Source organism: Euprymna scolopes, chromosome 7, assembly GCF_053919585.1.
Source record: "Euprymna scolopes isolate OS-2025 chromosome 7, ASM5391958v1, whole genome shotgun sequence".
NCBI lineage: Eukaryota > Metazoa > Mollusca > Cephalopoda > Sepiida > Sepiolidae > Euprymna > Euprymna scolopes.
Genome location: NC_136488.1, coordinates 14,875,032 through 14,895,096, shown reverse-complemented (window position 1 = coordinate 14,895,096; position 20,065 = coordinate 14,875,032). Strand labels below are relative to the sequence as shown.

Here is a 20,065-nt window from a genome sequence, read left to right as displayed (position 1 = left end):
GACACAAAATATAAATTATATCATCTGAAGACACAAAATATAAATTATATCATCAGAAGACACAAAATATAAATTCTATCATCAAAAGACACAAAACATAAATTATATCATTACAAGACACAAAATATAAATTATATCATCACAAGACACAAAATATAAATTATATCATCAGAAGACACAAAATATAAATTATATCATCAGAAGACACAAAATATAAATTATATCATCAGAAGACACAAAATATAAATTATATCATCAAAAGACACAAAATATAAATTATATCATCAAAAGACACAAAACATAAATTATATCATCAGAAGACACAAAATATAAATTATATCATCAGAAGACACAAAATATAAATTATATCATCACAAGACACAAAATATAAATTATATCATCAGAAGACACAAAATATAAATTATATCATCAGAAGACACAAAATATAAATTATATCATCAGAAGACACAAAATATAAATTATATCATCAAAAGACACAAAACATAAATTATATCATCAGAAGACACAAAATATAAATTATATCATCAGAAGACACAAAATATAAATTATATCATCACAAGACACAAAATATAAATTATATCATCAGAAGACACAAAATATAAATTATATCATCAGAAGACACAAAATATGAATTATATCATCAGAAGACACAAAATATAAATTATATCATCAGAAGACACAAAAAATGTGCTCATGACTAAAATTTTCTGTTGTATATTGAGGTAGCCTCTTAGAGAATAAAGATAGGATTTAAGCTTTTATTGAGTTTAAAAGGTTAAAATTTAACAGGAACACGTGAAAGAGACAACACAGAAATATTAATTGGCATGTTGGGAGTTGCAGAGTTCATCTTGCATCGAGGTGAAATGGATGTTAAAATGTTAGCCCCTAAAAAAAAACAACTAATATAAAACTCTCTCTCTCTCTCTCTCTCTCTCTCTCTCTCTCTTTGTCCGAATAATGTACTCATGATAAGTAAATAAAAACATCAGTGGTGTGAGTTCTGTTATAAAATCGTTGATTTAATTTGAATAAAATAAATACGCATCAAGTGTGATTGAAAGCCAAATTACAACGCAATATTACGAAAATAAACAATATTTTACTTGTTTGAAATTTATAATTTAAATATACTTCGGAGTCAAACTCCATCCTCAGTATTTTGTTTCTTTCTTTTTTCTTCTTTCTTACCATGTTGTAAAGTTAGAGAAAGAAAAGTCAGTAATAAAGGCCCACGCGTTGTCTCTCTGTGGTTGTATTTTGAAATGTCGGGAACAGTGCGTTGGCGACGCGAGATTAACGTCATGGGTGTGAGTTCCACTATAGAAACGTTGATTTAATTTGAATAAAATAAAATATGCATCAAGTGTGTTTGAAAGCCAAATTACAACTTTACAACATGACAAGAAAGAGGAAGAAAAAAAGAAAGAAACAAAATATTGAGGATGGAGTTTGAATCCGAAATATATTTAAATTATAAATTTCAAGCAAGTGAAATATTTATTTATTTTCGTAAAATTGCGTTGTAATTTGGCTTTCAAGCGCACTTGATGCATATTTTATTTCATTCAGAATAAAAACATATCTCGTGTACAAAATTATTGTTTATTAACAACAATCCGGCTAGACGAACAACTTGTAGAACACACTTAATAAATTGTCCGGAAGACATTGTTGTCCCTCAATCTCTTGAAGATACTTTCAGACCACTATTATCATCATCATCATTATATCAACACTGAAAATTCTACACAGTATGTAGCATAACAATGTTTATACCAATGATGCAGCTTTTACAATTTACTTCTGTCGAGTATTACTTGGGCTTTTGGTGTATATAACTAAAAGTTTAGAACCATAAAACCGAATTTTAATTAAACAAAAAATGATTCATTGAGGGAAATAATGAAATCTATTAAATCAATTATCACATAAGATAATTGGGAATGACATATGTGCATCTGATTATCAGACGATCCAACAGATAAATTTTTATTATAGCATAAAGTGTTTTTTAGAGGCGGCAAACTTTAAATTAAAGATTCTGTTTTTTTTTTTTTTTTTTTTTTTTTTTTTACATAGGCATCACCACATTATCAAGGCCCAGAGTCCACTCAAGGATAAGGGTTAAAGAGTGTACAGTAGAAATTGGTCAATATAGTAATCATTAGTAATGAAAATTTGGTAAATTTAATAACTTATATGGAACGGCTCATCAAGAACTTATTTACTTTAGACTTGAACACAACCATATTGTAGTCAGCCGGAAAGCAGGAAAACGGAAGACAATTCCACAGGCGTGCAGTTCTAAGAAAGAAGCTTTGTTCATGGAATCTACGTTTAGGTTTAGGCACAGATAAAGAGTGGGGGAAATTATTGATAGTGTTTACAGCTAGACGAGTGTTTCTTGTGAAAGTTTGGCGAGGGGGGACCATAGATTGAAGCTCAGTTGAACACTTTCCATGAAAATAACGATACATCAGAGACAAACTCGCAACATCTCTTCTGTGAGATAGAGGTTGCAAGGAGGAGAAAAGGACATCTCCTACGAGGCTACGAAGTCTATTTTGAACTCTATCAAGGCAGGACAAGTCCTTACTAGCAGCTCCTGCCCAGATGTGGCAACAGTATTCCATCCTTGGACGTACCTGGCTCTTATATAGGTAGAGAATAGCATCAGCAGTGAGATATCTACTGGATCGATAGAAAGATCCCACCATTTTTCCAGCGGCCTTGGCAACAGATTTGATATACGTGTTCCATTTAAGATCAGGAGTAATAGTCAAGCCCAGAAGCTTGTCAAAACTTGAGGCCTCCTGAAGACGAGAGCCATTCATTTCAATTGATGACAAATGTGGATTAGAATGTTGATGATGTAAAGAGAGAAGCTTGGTTTTAGATGCATTAAAAGTAACCAGCCACTTCTTTCCCCATTGTACTACGTGCTCAAGATCAGAGGAGAGAGAATTGGAGAGAACTTGGTCGTTTACTATCTTAGATGTGGTACCATAAATGGTAGTGTCGTCAGCATAAATGTCTACAAATGATGTAAGGATATGATTTGGAAGATCATTAATGTAGATCAGGAAAAGAGTTGGGCCCAGGATGGATCCCTGAGGGACACCGGCATTAATACTGTGAGCTTCTGATTTTTGCCCCTCAACTACTACTCTTATGAACCTGTTGCAATATTTTTGATATCTAATGAGGGTATGATCACTAAAAGTTGGTAGATTCTATTTATAGACGCTGCCAATACGAACTAACAAATCAAATTAAGCCACATTCTGCTAGCAGCCAATCGGAAACCAAAATTGCTCCATAAAAATATTGAATCTTTGAGCATTCCAGCACATAAATTTTTCGCGTCAACACAAGAAGAATCTTTTGCTCTTTGCTTGCAAAATTATAAAACCCAAGACTTGTACAGAACAGTTACACACTGAAAATTCTTCATCTCCACGACTTGTATAGCTACCCATTGGAAACTTTTCTTAAATTTAAGAGATTATGGACCCGGCAAACTTTACTTTGATGGATCAGAATCCAAATTCGAATTGTGACAAGTGAAATTTTTAGGACATTTACAAATCCAAACGTTACACAAGGTAATTCAAGCACAACTTCAAAACAGAAATGACTCTGAGTTTATTGAAAAGAATGCAACTGTCTTTGTGGAATTAATACAGACCTTAGATGACAGAAGTCTATCTCTGATAATGCGAGAAGCCTTGGACGATGGCTGCAAAGCATTAAACGTATTAAGAGAACATTATTTATCAAAAGGAAATCCGAAAATTATCTCTTTATATACTGAACTGACGTCTCTAAAACGTATGGAAGCCGAGATGACTGTAAATTATATTATAAGGGCTGAAACAACAACAAATTCATTAAAAATGTCTGGCAAAGTTATTAGCGACAGCTCAATTCAAGAGATTCCAAAGATTATTTTTTTGCATTCATAATTTAAATGCAATTTTAGACATATGGCTTGTGTTGTATGACGTAATCTGGAGGTCTAATTTTCACACCTCTATGCATTAAATTAGGCTGTATTTTGGCAATAACGCGTCAAACGTTTGTTGGATATGGAGACGTGGTGATGTACAGTTGAAAGTAGAGGCGTGCACATACACTCATTTCAGATGGATTTTGATCTATATTTCTGTGTCTCATAAGAATGGCCGGAATTGTAATTATCACAAAAACAAAGAACTGTTTAAATTCCAGGTCAAAAGTTATGAATTGCACAATGCAAAATAGAAAATAATGTAATATTTTAATATTTACATTTTCAGTCGATTGATGTCCATATAAGAGATAACATAAAAATAGAAGAGAACAGGCGGAAAGCAACGAGCATGATTGACATTTTGACATCTCTCCATCGTCATGCCATACACACACCAACCAACCTCTGCAACTAACTTTGTCAATGAGCAAAAGGTTTAATTATAAATAAAACTTATATGTTAATAAATTCGTCTCTGTGTTGTGAGAATAACGACAAAAGAATTGTCAGGTGTATATATGATTTTAGCAAGCATTTGAAAAGTGCAAACTAGAAAATTATATAAACATTCAACAACGCAACACATTGTCTTTCATGTAGTCTATTGTGTCTGGTTTTTCAGCATAGACATGGGACTTCACATATCACCATAGAAAATAATCTAATGGGGTTAAATCCCATAAACGAGACGGCCAGTTGACAGGTTCAATTACTCATGAAATTATTTGTTCAGCAAATGTTTCTCAATATATTAATCGTATCTTATGTTGTGTAGCATGTGGTTTTGTCTTGCTGAACCCACATGGTGAATTGCCAAACCAAGCTGAACTCAACAATAACCGATAGTTGCCAAATTTTCAATTAAAGAAAATAGAGTTGTCAATTTAAAGTTCACCGCTTCTAAAAAACAGATCATGAATTATGGAGGACAAATTTTTTATGGGTTAGTTGAAAGCATTTTAAAAATCTGAACTCCAGTTTACAATACACAATTGCAGACATAATATTTTGTATTCACTGGATGCGAAGTATATAATGTTGTTCAATATCATACAGTTAATGAATACCGAGTATAAGGTTTAATGAGATGGATGGATTGTCAGTTGACTGATGATGAATATTATGAGAGGATTGAAAATCTCCATGTACTCAAAAAATCAGTTTACCCAGAAAACAGCAATTTTTCCCCCTACATTATAAATTTCGCTCATGAAATGTGAGAAGTAAAGGAAAAATAGGGAGGAAACAAGAATCAGTTGCTTAAATGTATTCAAATAAAACTTGAAATCAATTTTAAACAAATTATATAAAAAAGAAATCATTATATAGATTAGGTATTCGTTTATTTTGAAAATCATTTTATATAATTTATTTATTTCTCTTTCTTTTCGATTTTTTCCTTTCTACCCTTCTTTTAGCTCCTCTTCCCACTATTTGTAACCTTAACCCTAACCTATATGAAAGCCGTACCTCTACACACCCACTACTAAATCTGCCTCCATCCATTTTTCAAAACACTTATATTAATTATCAACTCCATTTTAACTTTCTGTATATTTAATCTGCCTCGATATTTAATTCTTACTAGCCACTTATTTATCTAACTTTTAAGTGAATTTGTAAAAATTAAAAATCAGAGGTATCTGAATGATCATGAAGAGCTTCCATCCTTTCTTTGCTGTGTTTGCATAAAACTAAATTAAACTAAACATAGACCACTCACCCACTCGCATGCCCAACTGTTGGGTCTTAAATTAATAATAATAAGTTAATTAATTTCATAGGCGTATATTATACATATACTTAACTTTATATAGACAAATATATCATATTTCAATTCAACTCTATGTAAATGAAATGTGCTTATTTCATTAATAGATGGCCATTGACACCCTCTTCATCTGTTTCTGTGAAGACTGTGATATGAATGATGGAATCTCTAAACCATACTTTATGAGTAAGGACCTGATGGTAAGTATTTTCACACAATGCTCAAATTTAGAATAGGAAGCGGTATAGCTGACATGTTGAATAAGATCTACCCCAGGTAACACTTTATGTGTGGGTGGTCACATAAATTATGAATTGCTGCAAAAATTTTAATAAACAAATAAACAAAAATAGTAAATGAAGCAGAGAAAAGGAAACAAATATGTTTAATAATAATAGTGTTACTTATTAGTTGTGGTCATCCTATCGATCCTGGTCACAGCACCCAATTACATTATGTTACATATACGTTCTCACCTCATGTTTTTGGCTATGTTGAGTCTTTCTCTTAGTTGGAATCAGTGTAAGATAAATAACTGTGAAAGACTGACATCTTTTGGGGGTATTAATTTTATTTACAATAAGTATGATATAGCATGTCTTATTATTTATTAAAATACAATTTGGGACATGGGTAGTTCAATATTGGTTCATTTTGCTAACAAACAAGTGGTTTTACTTCTAACTTTTGAATTGTACTTACTACATTACAGGTGTTGTCATGTTGCATGTGTCTGCTTTAAAACTATCGCAGCATAAAAAGCTCTCTATATTTGACATAGTTAGAGGTGACCAAAGAAGCAGATTAAGATCCGGAGAGACGGAAAAGATAATGAAATTCCAAGGTCTTATGTGCGATATAAAAAGAAACTGGAATCTTAGGAAGATCTCTATCATTCTAGTAATTAAAGGAGAAACTGGACTCATGAAAAAGGATTTCAAAATCTATGTGGCAAATATACTCGGTAAACCAAGTGCAAGAGAAATTCAAACAATTGCACTTAATGGAACGATTAGAATCTTTAAAAAAGATCTCTCGGTTGGAATATAGGATAGTGGGTGAATGTCTGGTATCTGGTGGGATGCCCCATCTCCAGCCTGAACAAACTAATAAGAAAATTGAAAAGAAAAAGCATTATGTGTTTCCGTAGTTTAAACAACATGGCAGCACTCTATTTTCCTACACAATCTAGCAATCAAGACTTGGCATCTCTTTATCTTATCATATAAGTACAATTTAAAATTAAATTAAAATAAATAGTACTTGTTTATATTTAAAATTCATCAATATATTAGAAGTTTATTATCACAATTTAAAATATGCATGCTAAAATGTGGATTATTTAAAAAAAAGAGTACAGCGTTTTTATTTTCATGATGGAGTTATTATAAAGACGCTGTAATTTATTTACAGCAATCATGTCCTGGCTAAATAATTTCTTAGGATATTTTTATCATCATTTTCTTTTAAGTTTTTCACACAATGAATATTAATATGACCATCAAGTAAGCTTAATTTCTTACTAACTTCATTTTCCCATATTAACACACAGTTCTAGTCTGCCAATCAAGGCTCGGCATCTGTTTATCCGCTTTACTATCTAACAACAGAAGAACTATTTCTATCAAAATAAAAGATAAAAAATGAAACACTGAGTTTAAAAAAAAAAGCCAGTACAATAAAGAACGAAAAAAAAAAAGACCAGAAATAAAACCTTCAAATATATGTTATTAGGTTGGTGCAAAAACAATATCGTTTTCTCATATGTTACTTTTATATATGATTTCTGAATTAATTCATTGATATATATATAGCCATCTTATATATCATTTTGAAGCGCGTTTTCCGCTCAATCGAATCGTGTTATTTATTACCGTTCTCAATCCTTTTATTCATTTTTTTTTTCAGACTTTTCGACAGCATGGACAAAATTCAAATCTGCACGATTTTCTTGTTCCAGTTTAAATTAGGTTGAAAAGCTATCAATGATGCGTTTGGCCCAGGAACCACTAACGAACATGTGGCACAACGGTGTTTCAAGAAATTTTGCAATGGTGATGAGAGCTTCGAAGATGAAGACAGCTGTGGCCGATCGACTGCGGTCGATAACAGACATTTGAAAGCCTTAATTGAAGCCGATCCTTGTAAAACCACACGAGAAGTTGCTGTTGAACTCGAGGTCGGCCACTGAACAGTCATTCGCCATTTAAAGCAAATAGGGAAGTCAAAAGGTTGAACGATAATAAAAAAATTGTCATTTTGAGGTGTCTTCTACACTTCTTCTGCACAACAAAATCAACCAATTTCTCGAGTGGATTGTAACGTGTCATGAGAAGTGGATTCTCTTTGACAACCGGCAACATTCAGCACAGTGGTTGGATGCTGAAGAAGCTCCACAACACTTCCCGAAGCTGAAATTGTACCAAAAATAGGTTATGGTGACTGTTTGGTGGTCTGTGGTCGGTCTCATCCATCACAGCTTCTTGAATCTGGGCGAAACAATTACGGCGGAGAAGTACTGCTGACACATTGACGAAATTAACCAGAAGCTCTAACGTATGTGTCCGAGAAGGTCAATATGAAGGGACCAATTCTCCTCCATGACAACTCTCACCCGTATGTTGCTCAACTAACCCTACAGAAGCTAAACGAATTGGGCTACAAGATTCTGCCTCATCCCCTATATTCACCGGTCCTCTCGCCCACCAATTATCGCTTTTTCAAGCATCTTGACAACTTCCCGTGCAAAAAATGTTTCAGAAGCCGAGATGATACCGAATCGGCCTTCAATGACTTTATCGCTTCCAGAATTCTGGATTTCTATGCTAATGGAATAAATAAACTTGATTTTTGTTGTCGATTCTAATGGTTCTTATTTCGATTAATATAGTTTATTATGAAAGGAGTTATAATCTTTTGAAGTTGACGTCAAAAAACATTATTTTTGCACCAACCTAATATTATCACGGCTAATTTAGTATTTTTACACTGGGATAGTATTTAGGAGAGATGGCGAAACGTACAAGATTATAGGTTATCAGAGTATTTTATGACTAAAAAGGTATAATTCTCATAAATAAATGATTACAATGTTTGGTCTTGGTTAACTATGATTGCCTCACGTTTTTAAACTTTGTGCTATAATTTAATTTTTAAAATCTCTTTTTTTTTAATTCAATTTTCACCCCAAACAAGACACAGTGCCACTTTGAAGCAGAGGGCTACTATCGGGGACATAAATTGCAGGGATATTATGGAGGGAGATGAGCAACAAGATGTCTGTTCACATTACACTTGAATTTCTGCATGTCAGTACAGTGGAAGAAAGTTCCAAAGTCTAGCAATTCTGGGGAAGAAACTATTGGAGTAGAAGGTTTTCTTACAGCTAGTGTGGGAGTGGGATTTAGCTGCTTGTTGGGTTTGTCAGTGGTATTTATGTCAAGGGGGTACAAGTGCTTGTAGTTCGTCAGAACATTCACCATTAAAATACTTGTAGAACAGGCAGAGGGCATTTTTTTTTTTACATGGTAGTAACTACTTATCTAGGCCCGGAAGTCACTTGAGAATAAGGCTTATTATGCATACAGTAATCCATGGGATAGTATCGTAGAAATTGTTAGTATTGGAGATTTGATAAAGTGTCTTACTTAAGGGGGCGGTTTATCAGGAATTTGTTTATGTTGGACTTGAAGACATCCAAGTTGTAGTCAAGTGGAAAACAGACAGACGGAAGTGAGTTCCACTGGTGTGCAGTTCTAAGAAAGAAGCTTTGTTCATGGAATCTATGTTTTGGTTTTGGCACAGATAAAGAGTGGGGAAAATTTTTTACAGTGGTTTCAGCTAGATGGGTGTTTATTGTGAAAGATTGGCGAGCGGGACCAGAGATTGGAGCTCAGACGAGCACTTACCATGGAAGTAATGATAAAACAAAGACAAGCTTGCAACGTCTCTACTGTGGGAAAGAGGTTGCAGGGAAGAGAAAAGGGCATCCCCCACTAAGTTACAAAGTCTATTTTGTACTCTGTCAAGGCAGGATAGGCTGTTTTTAGCAGCTCTTGCCCAGATGTGGCACCAGTACTCCATCCTTAGATGTACTCGGCTTTTATATAGATAGAGAATTGCATCAGCAGTGAGATATCTTCTGGAGTGGTAGAAGGATCCCACCATTTTTCCAGTGACCTTGGCAACAGACTTGCCACATGTACGTGTTCCATTGTATGTGTTCCATTTCAGGTCAGGAGTAAAGGTCAATCCCAGAAGCTTATCAAAACATGGAACCTCACATAGACGAGAGCCACCCATTTCAATTGATGCCAGATGGGGATCAGAGCGTTGATGATGTAAAGATAGGAGCTTGGTTTTCGATGAATTAAAAGTAACCAGCCACCTCTTCCCCCACTGAACCATGCACTCAAGATCAGAGGAGAGAGAATCAGTGAGAACTTTGTCATTTACGGCCTTAGATGTGTTGCCATAGATGGTCGTGTCATGAACATAGATATCAATGAATGATTTAAGTATGTGTTTTGGGAAATCATGATGTAGATCAGGAAGAGAGTTGGGGCCAGGATGGACCCCTGAGGGACTCCAGCATTAATACTCTGGGCCTCTGATTTCTGCCCATCAACCACTACTCTTATGAGCCTATCAGAGAGAAATGATTTAATAATTGAGAGAAAATTTCCAGTTATACCGTAACTGGAAATCTTGTGAAGTAGACCTTTATGCCATACCTTATCGAAAGCTTTTGATATGTCAAGAGCAATTGCCCTAGAAAGGAAGACTTTGTTGAGAGATTCACTAATCCTATGAGATATATATTGGAAAGCACTTCTCCTTAAGGCAACGCTTAAACAGTTTTGTAAGTATAGGGGCAAGTTCTGGTTGAAGCTTTTTTAACACTATAATTGGAATGCCGTCAGGGCCAGTTGCTTTACTGGAATCAAGGTTCTTGATTAGCTTGGCGACCTCACACACAGATATTTGTATGTTGCATAGTGTGTTGTCTGTTATAGGAGGAAATACGGGGAGTTGATGGCCGTCGTCACATAGGGTAGAATTAGCTGCAAAGTTTTTGGCAAATAGTTTGGCCTTGTCTGATGCTGACGAGATGACCTCAGGTCCATTGATGATGGTTGGGATAGAATGCATGCTTCTGTTCAGGATCTTGTTTGCTATTTGCCAAAACTGGTGGGAACCAAGCCACTGCTCAGCTACTTTGGATTTAACGGACTGAGCATATAGCTCTCTTGTATTTTTTATTACTCTTTTACAATGGTTCCTGGCAGTCCTGAAAGCAGCTTTAGTCTCAGTGCACCTATTACGTTGATAGCTATGGAAAAAGTGATTTGTGTGCGATGACAGCAGCACATTCTGGGGAGAACCATGGCTGGCTGTTAGGTTTTTGTTGGAATTTTTTGGATGGTATGAATCTGTCTATGCCTACAATTAACCATTCGGTCAGGTCTGATACTATAGAGGACACATCCTTTTTAAACATGGAATGCAGAGGTAGATCAGATATAAATGTACGGAAGCTATCCCAGTCAGCCATAGAGTATCAATATACTGTATGGTGGAGAGGTATGTCTGAAGACTTGTTGCATTTCATTTTTATCTTAACTGATACAACGGAGTGGTCGGAAGATCCCAGAGCAGACAGAATGGAACATGAACATAGCTCAGGGTAAATTGTGAGAAAAAGGTCTAGAAAGCTTGCGTACTGACAGGAAGTATTGGGCACACGGGTGGGTTTGTGAACAATATGGGTGAGGTCATAGGCAATGGCAAAATCATTACAGAACCTCCCCTTATCATCTGTCTTGTTTGAGTGGGTCAGTCATTCCACATTGTGGACATTGATTCACCACAAATGTGGATATTGCCGAAGGAGTAGCAGATAGGATGTGATCAATTTTCTAAGATAATGCAATATTTCGTTGATGGGACAGAGGTTGAAGCTTAGATGACAGTTCAAGACCAATCTCTTCATCATGTATCAGGTTTGTTTTTCACAAACATTGATCATCTTGGCTCCTTTGTAATCGGTCCGTTTCACCATGATATTCTTTGCAGTAGATTACCTATAGTAGATTGCAATTGCACACAAAGAGTAGTTTCAGTCATTGTACCTCAATCAGTTATTATTTGCCTAACAAAGAGTTGACTAGCATCGGAAGAGAACAGTTCATCCATGCCGTGATTTCACTACCCTGATCAAGGGACTAAGTGGGTACTCGATCTTGCCTGAGGGTCTCCCACTGGCAAACATGGAGAAGAAGGCACCTTACTGCACCTCATCTTATACAGTGCCTAGTATTCTAAATATTCTCTGGTACTGGCCAGGCTCATCGTTTTTCAGTGATTTGGCATATATTATCCATGTCTAACATTAAACACATCAATGACAACAGCATATATATATATATATATATATATATATATATATATATATATATATATATATATATATATATATATATATATCCTCTCATCGTCTGAAATTCATCTTTCCTTGACCTTTTGACCTTATTTTGTTTTGCCTACTCTACTTCCTAACCCTATCAACTACTGAAGTTACCGCCTTCCCCAATCATCTTGAGGAAGACACAAATCTGCATCCATTGGTGAGGTGCCAATTTGAGAGCTCTGAGGAGTGTGAAGTCACAGCTTAGTTATAACTACTCTTTTGACTACTCATTCTGACTTGGAGTAATGGGAATATCTGGCAGGGCCACTATCTATGGCTTAAATAGAAACTCAGCAAATGATTTGGGTCACTTGAATTAAACATTTTTTTTATGACATCTCCTACATTAATGATTGATTTATTCATTTTAGACTTCAAGATGATGTATCTGCATATTCATGTTAAGAATCTAAAATCAAGTTTCTCTCTTTTCATCATAATTGCCCTGGCCCAGATCTCACTCCAACTGAAATTAATAGCTCTCTCCTTGAGGATGCTCCATGTTTAGACAAGCTTCTGGGTCTGACCTTCTCTCCTGGTCTGAAATGGAGCACATACATCAAATCCATTGTCAAGGTTGCTAGAAAAATAATGAGATCATTCTACTGCTCCAATAGATATCTTACTTGCGAGGCAATCCTCTATCTGTATAAGAGCCAAGTACGTCATAGAATGGAATGCTGTTGCCACGTCTGGGTAAAAGCTGCTCAGAGCACACTATCTTGCCTTGACAGAGTTCAAAACTGACTTCATAATCTAGTCGGTGATGCCCTTTTCTCTTCTCTGTAACCTCTTTCCTACAGAAGAGACGTTGTGAGCCTGTCCATGCTCTATTGTTATTTTCATGGCAAGTGTTCGACTGAGCTCCAATCTATGGTACCCCCTTGCCGATCTTTCACAAAAAGCACTCGTCTAGCCAAAATCACCATCAATAAATTCCCCCACTCTCTATTGGTGCTTAAACCTAAATGTGGATTCTATCAACAAAGCTTTTTTCCTAGGACTGTCCATCTGTGGAACTCTGTTCCACTGGTCTGCTTTCCAGCTAACTACAATATTGTCATCTTCAAGTTCAAGGTAAACAAGTTCTTTATGAACCGTTCTCGTAAATAATCTGATTATACCAAATTTCCACCAAAAACAATTACTACGCTACTGTCCCAATGACTACAATATACACCCCTATCCTCGAGTGGCTTCTAAAAATCCCCCCCAAATATCTCTAACAGAATATACCATATTCAAAGAAAGAGATATTGTCTAACTAGGTTGGTGTTTGGCCTGAATATGTAGTCTGTGCGTGAGGCTATGTTAGAGCAAGTTGACTAAGATTCAAATGTAGTAAATTTGTTCCAAATGTAAAATTTTATATTTTGTACAAATAAATAATTCAAAGTGTAGTATCTGTTCTGATGCAAGTTGATTTGATATGATGCTATGTAACTTTCATCATTTTTTTATATTTCAGAAATATGTTCAAGACAGTAAAATTCATTGAACCTTCTCCATAAAAAAATGCAGCGGTATTTATTTGCTAATAATAATAAATGTCTTGCCACTTCATGAAAAGAAGAAAAATAAAACCTGAGACTTTTACAGTAAATAATTGCTCAAGGGAGATAACCAGTACTAAAGTATTGCAAATAATTTTTTTTTGTTATAAATCACTTGTTTTCTGTAGTTCTTTTATATGACAGGGGCACATAAGAAAATTGCTGTTTTTCTTTCATGTTAGGAACTAAAATACTTGAATGATGTTCAGTCTAAATCCGAAATTACTTTTTAATTCAACTGTTAATTTAAAATTCAAGGATATAAAAACAGCATTGTATGATGCAATGGAGAGAGGTGGAGCAGGAAATGTCACCAATAAATGTAACAATATAAAATTCAGAAAAATCAAAATGGCCGAAGCAGATTTTCTCAAAAGAAGATTACAATTATGAGAGAGAGAGAGGGATTTTTTTTTTTTGTGGTTGTATGGAGAGTTTTCATTTTTTTAGATCTTAAAATTGATAAATTGTATGTTTTCAAAATATTGGATCAAGTTTAATATTGCTAATGTAAACATATGAGAATTGAGAAAAATATTGGCTGTGCAAAATGTAAGTTTAAATGTTCCTGAATCACTTTTGAATAAGAGAACTTCTCACTAGCAAATCCATTTCTGTGATTGTTTTATTTGGATTCCAAATGGCTGACGTCTTTACAATTGTGACATGCTCTTATCAGAAAATAATAATGACGTCTTCAAACAAATTAAAAAAAAATATTATAGTTCTTGTTTTTCTCCTAAATGCATACATGCGCTCCTGTTGTATGAAAGAACCTTATTTTTTGAGTTTCAGATATACTTTTGCATTATTGTTCCATTATCTTTTTATTATATGCCAACATTTAATTATAAAACATATTCATAAGAAAAAGCAAAGTAGATAAAAAAAGGACACCTATCAGCGGAGCAAACACATGGAACTGGCCAGAAAGCTCAAAGGGGGCTGGAAAATGAAAATTGTAAAAATTTTCTTATTTTTATCAATTCTTCTTTGCCAGTTTCCGTTTTATTGTTTACTAGCGGGACTATTCGGCGTTGCTCAGGACCGTATAAACAATGTGAAAATTGAAGTTCATTTTGAGCATATTTGTTATTCTTCGGATAGAGGAATTTTTAATGTCTATGTATCATTAGCTTTTTCGAGCAAAAGAATATTTTACCTACCCTAGGACGGGTATTACACGTATCAAATAATTGTACCTTACCTAGGATAAGTAATTTATAGCATGTATATGAAATAATGTTACCTTTGCGGGGATGGGTAATATACAACACATATTTAAAATAATTTTACCTACCCTCTGATAGGTAATTTAAATACATACATGAAACAATTTCACATACTATCGACAGGTATTGTACAACATGTTAAATAATTTCTCTTACCATCAAGGCTACCATAATTCAAAAAAAAACTGAAACAATTTTTAGAAAGTGGATCATTAGACTTTCCAAATTAGTGCATAAATACATTATCTTGGTTAAGGATTAGGTAACCATTGCTTCATCATAAATTTCAACATTACCGGGTTTTTTCCTTCGTCGTTATCGGCACTAAAATTGTAAGAAAAATTATGACATTTTTTAACGATGTCTCAGCAGGATTTTCAAATTTATACATAAATACATTGACTCAGTTAGTGATTAGACAACCCTTGCTTCATTATAAAATTCCACATTAGTGTGTTTCATTTTAATTCCCCACTATCGACACCAAATTTTTTTGGAAAAAAGACTTAATTTTCTGAAGATTATTTAGTAGGTTTTACACAACATTTGGAAATAACTAAACGACCCATAGCACACACACACACACACACACACACACACACACACACACACACACACACACAGAAAGAAGAAGAAGATAAAGCATAAAGTTACATAGAAACTTTATTACATTATCAATTCTTTAGGAACTTGAGTTGATTTACTTTTTTAACTTATTTTTCTTTTTTCCTATCCTACTCTTCTCTTACTTCTTTGTACTTAATTTGTCCTGATTTATTTATATTTTATAATATAATTTTTTTTTTATCAGGACTTAATTGTAAGTCTATTTTTAAGTTTTTTATATTTTTTGAAAGTTTTGCGATTTTTTTTTCGTTTTTTGAAGTTTTTAAAATATTTTTAAAGGGTTTTAAATTTTATAATATTTTTATAAATTAAAAAAAACAAACATTTTTTCTTAACATTTCATTTTCTTATATATTGTTTTGTGTATTCTTTTAGCATTTATTGCTCTTTTCTGTCCCTTCTTTCTCTTAGCCCCATCATATCGCCCCCCCCCCCCAATATTTTTTTCCAATTCTAATCTCAAAAAATTTTTTCGCTTTTACTCTGAATCTTTTCAAAGTCGATGTTATCTTTTTATCATTACTCTTATATAATGCCGGCTTTTCTGCTCTTCAGACGAGAGGCATTTAGCTTCAAAATGCTATGGCCTAAAAAGGTTTTCTCCCTTATTTCTCTTTCTGTAACCGTTATTGACTTGATAATGTAATAAAGTTCCTATGTAATTTTACACTTTATCTATTTATCTATTTAACTTATTCTATAGTTTGCTTCTCGCAACCAGGTAGAGCTTTTTTTTATCGAGATAAGTTTACCTTACTATTGAAAATTTATTTTTCTGCTTAATTTTTATTATATACATATATATAGTGCACAATCATGTTGACATAATGGTTCTCACTTGATCACCAAAGTTAAGCAACGATGAGCCTTGCCAGTACGAGATGGGTGACCATTTGTGAAAGCTAGGCGCTGTATGTACCGTGCCAAGTTGTATAAATTTTCAGATTAGTATCTGCCAGCACATTAATTCACTGAGAGAGATGCATTCCCTGTCTTTGTTAAGATAGGCATCTAGGAGGAGGATAACTCTAAGGTAAATGTTTCGGTTAACTGTATGCTCTGTCTTGTGGCAGCTATTACATCGTCAAAAATTAGCATTAATACAAAATAATGGTTGGTTCTACACAAAGCCTTCACCACTGTTAACAAATGATCTGTGTGGATTTCTGAATAATTTAGTTCTTGTGGCAGAATCTAATACATCAAAATCGACGGGAGAGTCCATTATTACTGAATTATATAAACCCAGTAAAATTCGGAATACTACAAAGTAAAAAAAAAATAATTATATATATATATATATATGTATGTATATATAGTTTAGTTTCGTATATACAAACATGTATAATGGTTTATAATTTGTTTATATTATTTTCATAAGTATGTATACAAAACTTAGAATTAATAAATTTACTAATTATTAAATAGAACATTTTGGTAGAATATTCATAAATTAATTAAAATTGTTAATACGAATAGTTGGGTTTAATGACTTTGATAAAAATTCAATATGGCGTAATGGAAAAATATAAAGGTAACTGCAGCTTCTCTTTCAATTTTCGGATTTTTACCATGTCAAATCACATTTCAATTCTTTTTGGCGGATTGATTGTTGCTATTTCTTCTGATGAGTTATGGGCATAATAGATTCACTGATTGATATAATAATTAAGTGATTGATTTTGCGCTATGTAACAGATACTGTCAAGAATTGTAAATATCAACTGAATTAAAGGAATAAATTATAAGATGGTCAACATCATGAATTTTGGAATATAACTTTTTGTCATTAATTCTCTCTCTCTCTCTCTCTCTCTTTATATATATATATATATATATTTTTTTTTTTTCTGTGGAAATATGATTTATTCAATTATATTTCACATTTTATTCATACTAATCCTTAAATTATGAAGCTCAATGTAATTACAGAGCATATAACAAGCAAATGTCAAAAGTGTATGTTCCAAATTTTATGATATTGACCATCTTAGAATTTATTCCTTTAATTATGTTGACATTCACAATTGTTGACAGCAACTGTTTTGTGGTACAGAATCATTCATTTAATTATCATATCAATCAATGAATCTATTCTGCCCTTAACTTCTCAGAAGAAATAGTAACTATCAATCCATTAAAATAAAATAAAATGTGTTTGGGCATGATTACAAATTCCGAAAATTACCTTTTATGTTAATTTTTTATTATGCCATTTTGAATTTCCAAGTCAATTTCCTTCCAATTTTCGGGTTTTGTAATCATGCCCAAATACATTTTCTTTTCTTTTAATGGATTGATAGTTGCTATTTCTTCTGAGAAATTAAGGGCAGAATAGATTCATTGATATATATATATATATATATATATATATATATATATATATATATATATATATATATATATATATATATATTGTATTGGTAGTAATTATCTGTTTGTTCAAAACAAAATATATAAGTGTGTCCACCAAAAGAGTGCTCAATGTTTAGACAGAGCCAAAATAAGTGAATTTAGTTTACAAACAAATGGCTACACATAAGCATACATGTTTCAGCGAAAACCCAGTACGGGAATCGCTTCGTCAGGCCAAGGACATCTCTCGAGATGTGTAACCAGTTGTTTGTAAACTAAATTCACTTATATATATAGTAAAAATAAAGTAAAAAAACAAGTGATGGTTGACGTTATGTTATTTGAAAAAGAAAACCAAGGCACGCACATTTATAGTTTCGGCCCAGAATGGGAAGGACTTTAGGATTTTTTTCTTTTTCACTTGCCTGTGGTCTGTAATCGTTTTCTTCTACATTTTTCCTACGAAATCTTAATCATGTCCTCTGAAATAGGGACGAAACGTTGATTACTACTTTATTAATTCTCGGTTTTCCTTCTCAAATATCATATATATATATATATATATATATATATATATATATATATATATATATAGTAAGTTATAAAATATATATGGCGATTAAGCTACACTGAATATTCCGCGTTTCATCCACTCTAGGACTCTTCAGGCTTATGCGCATAAGCCTGAAGAGTCCTATAGTGGATGAAACGCAGAATATTCAGTGTCGCTTAATCGCCATATATATTTTATAACTTACTAACTAGCTCTACCTACGTATTGAGCACTTTTGAAGTAAATACTTAAAGTTTATACATAAATTTATACTTTCGTATATTAATTTTATGTGAGTAAATGAAGTAGTTATATATATATATATATATATGTATATATAAATTATCGCCCCATTAGCCTCCTCCCGCTTTTCGCCAAAATATTTGAGTCCTTAGTTAATCAAGTCCTAGTCCAGCACCTAACAGCTGCTAAACTCCTGACTGACAAACAATATGGATTCAGGCAAGCCCGTTCAACAGCAGATATCTTAACTGTAGTTTCTGAACGTATATACCGTTCATTGGATAAAACAGGGGAGGGTAGAGCGGTGGCCCTTGATATATCTAAGGCTTTTGACAGGGTATGGCACGATGGTCTTCTAAGGAAAATTAGATCATATGGAATCACTGGAAGAATTCATAACGTAATTAAATCCTTCTTAAGTAATAGAAAAATCAAAGTTGTCCTCGACGGACGTACATCCAAACAATATGACATAAATGCGGGAGTGCCTCAGGGGTCTATCCTTGGACCTCTATTGTTCCTGATATTCATAAACGACCTCCCTGATAATATTGTTTCGGAGATGGGTATATTTGCCGATGACACCACTCTCTATAACAGATATGAGGGGAAAACAAATGAACACATATCCAAGAAAATGGCAGAAACACTAGAGGATGACCTCCAATCCGTAGTGGAATGGGGACAAAAATGGTTGGTCTCATTCAATGCTGCTAAGACTAAGCTTGTTTCCTTCAATAACTACAAGAAACCTTCTCTACCACCAATAGCAATGGCCAAGAACACATTGCCTGAAAGTACTTCTTTTAAACTCCTCGGCCTAACGTTTACAGGGAATATGAACTGGAATAGATACATTGAGAGCATTGCCAAGGCTGCTGCAAGGAAGGTTGGCTCCCTCTACCGTGCTAGAAAACTACTTACGCCTGCCAGTATCCTATACCTCTATAAGGCAACCATTCGCCCATGTATGGAGTACTGTTGTCACATCTGGGCTGGTGCATCTGCTGCTTGTCTCTCGCTCCTGGACAGGGTTCAAAAAAGAGTCGCCAACCTGATAGGTCCTGAACTGTCATCTAGGCTTCAACCTCTGTCCCATCGACGAGATGTTGCATCCCTCTGCCTGTTCTACAAATACTTTAATGGTGAATGCTCTGACGAACTGCAAACACTTGTACCTCCCCGACGTAACTACCCCCGACAAACCCGACAAGCTACTAAGTCTC

The 20,065-nt window shown here is 33.9% G+C and overlaps 1 protein-coding gene across 4 annotated transcripts in view; it reads left to right on the top strand.

Annotated features, from left to right (window-relative positions):
• The window catches only part of LOC145279612 (choline transporter-like protein 1), a 141,575-nt gene extending 126,873 nt beyond the window's left edge, over positions 1-14,702 (top strand). For 3 of the 4 annotated variants that reach the window (XM_080130807.1, XM_080130808.1, XM_080130809.1), the window contains 2 exons: positions 5,915-6,007; positions 13,745-13,924. In XM_080130807.1, coding sequence (XP_079986933.1) covers positions 5,915-6,007; positions 13,745-13,774 — 123 coding nt within the window. In that variant the 3' untranslated portion in view covers positions 13,775-13,924. Of the gene's footprint in view, positions 1-5,914; positions 6,008-13,744 lie in introns of all 4 variants that reach the window. The other variant, XM_080130806.1, reaches the window with a different exon arrangement.
• The last annotated feature ends 5,363 nt before the right edge of the window (positions 14,703-20,065 follow it).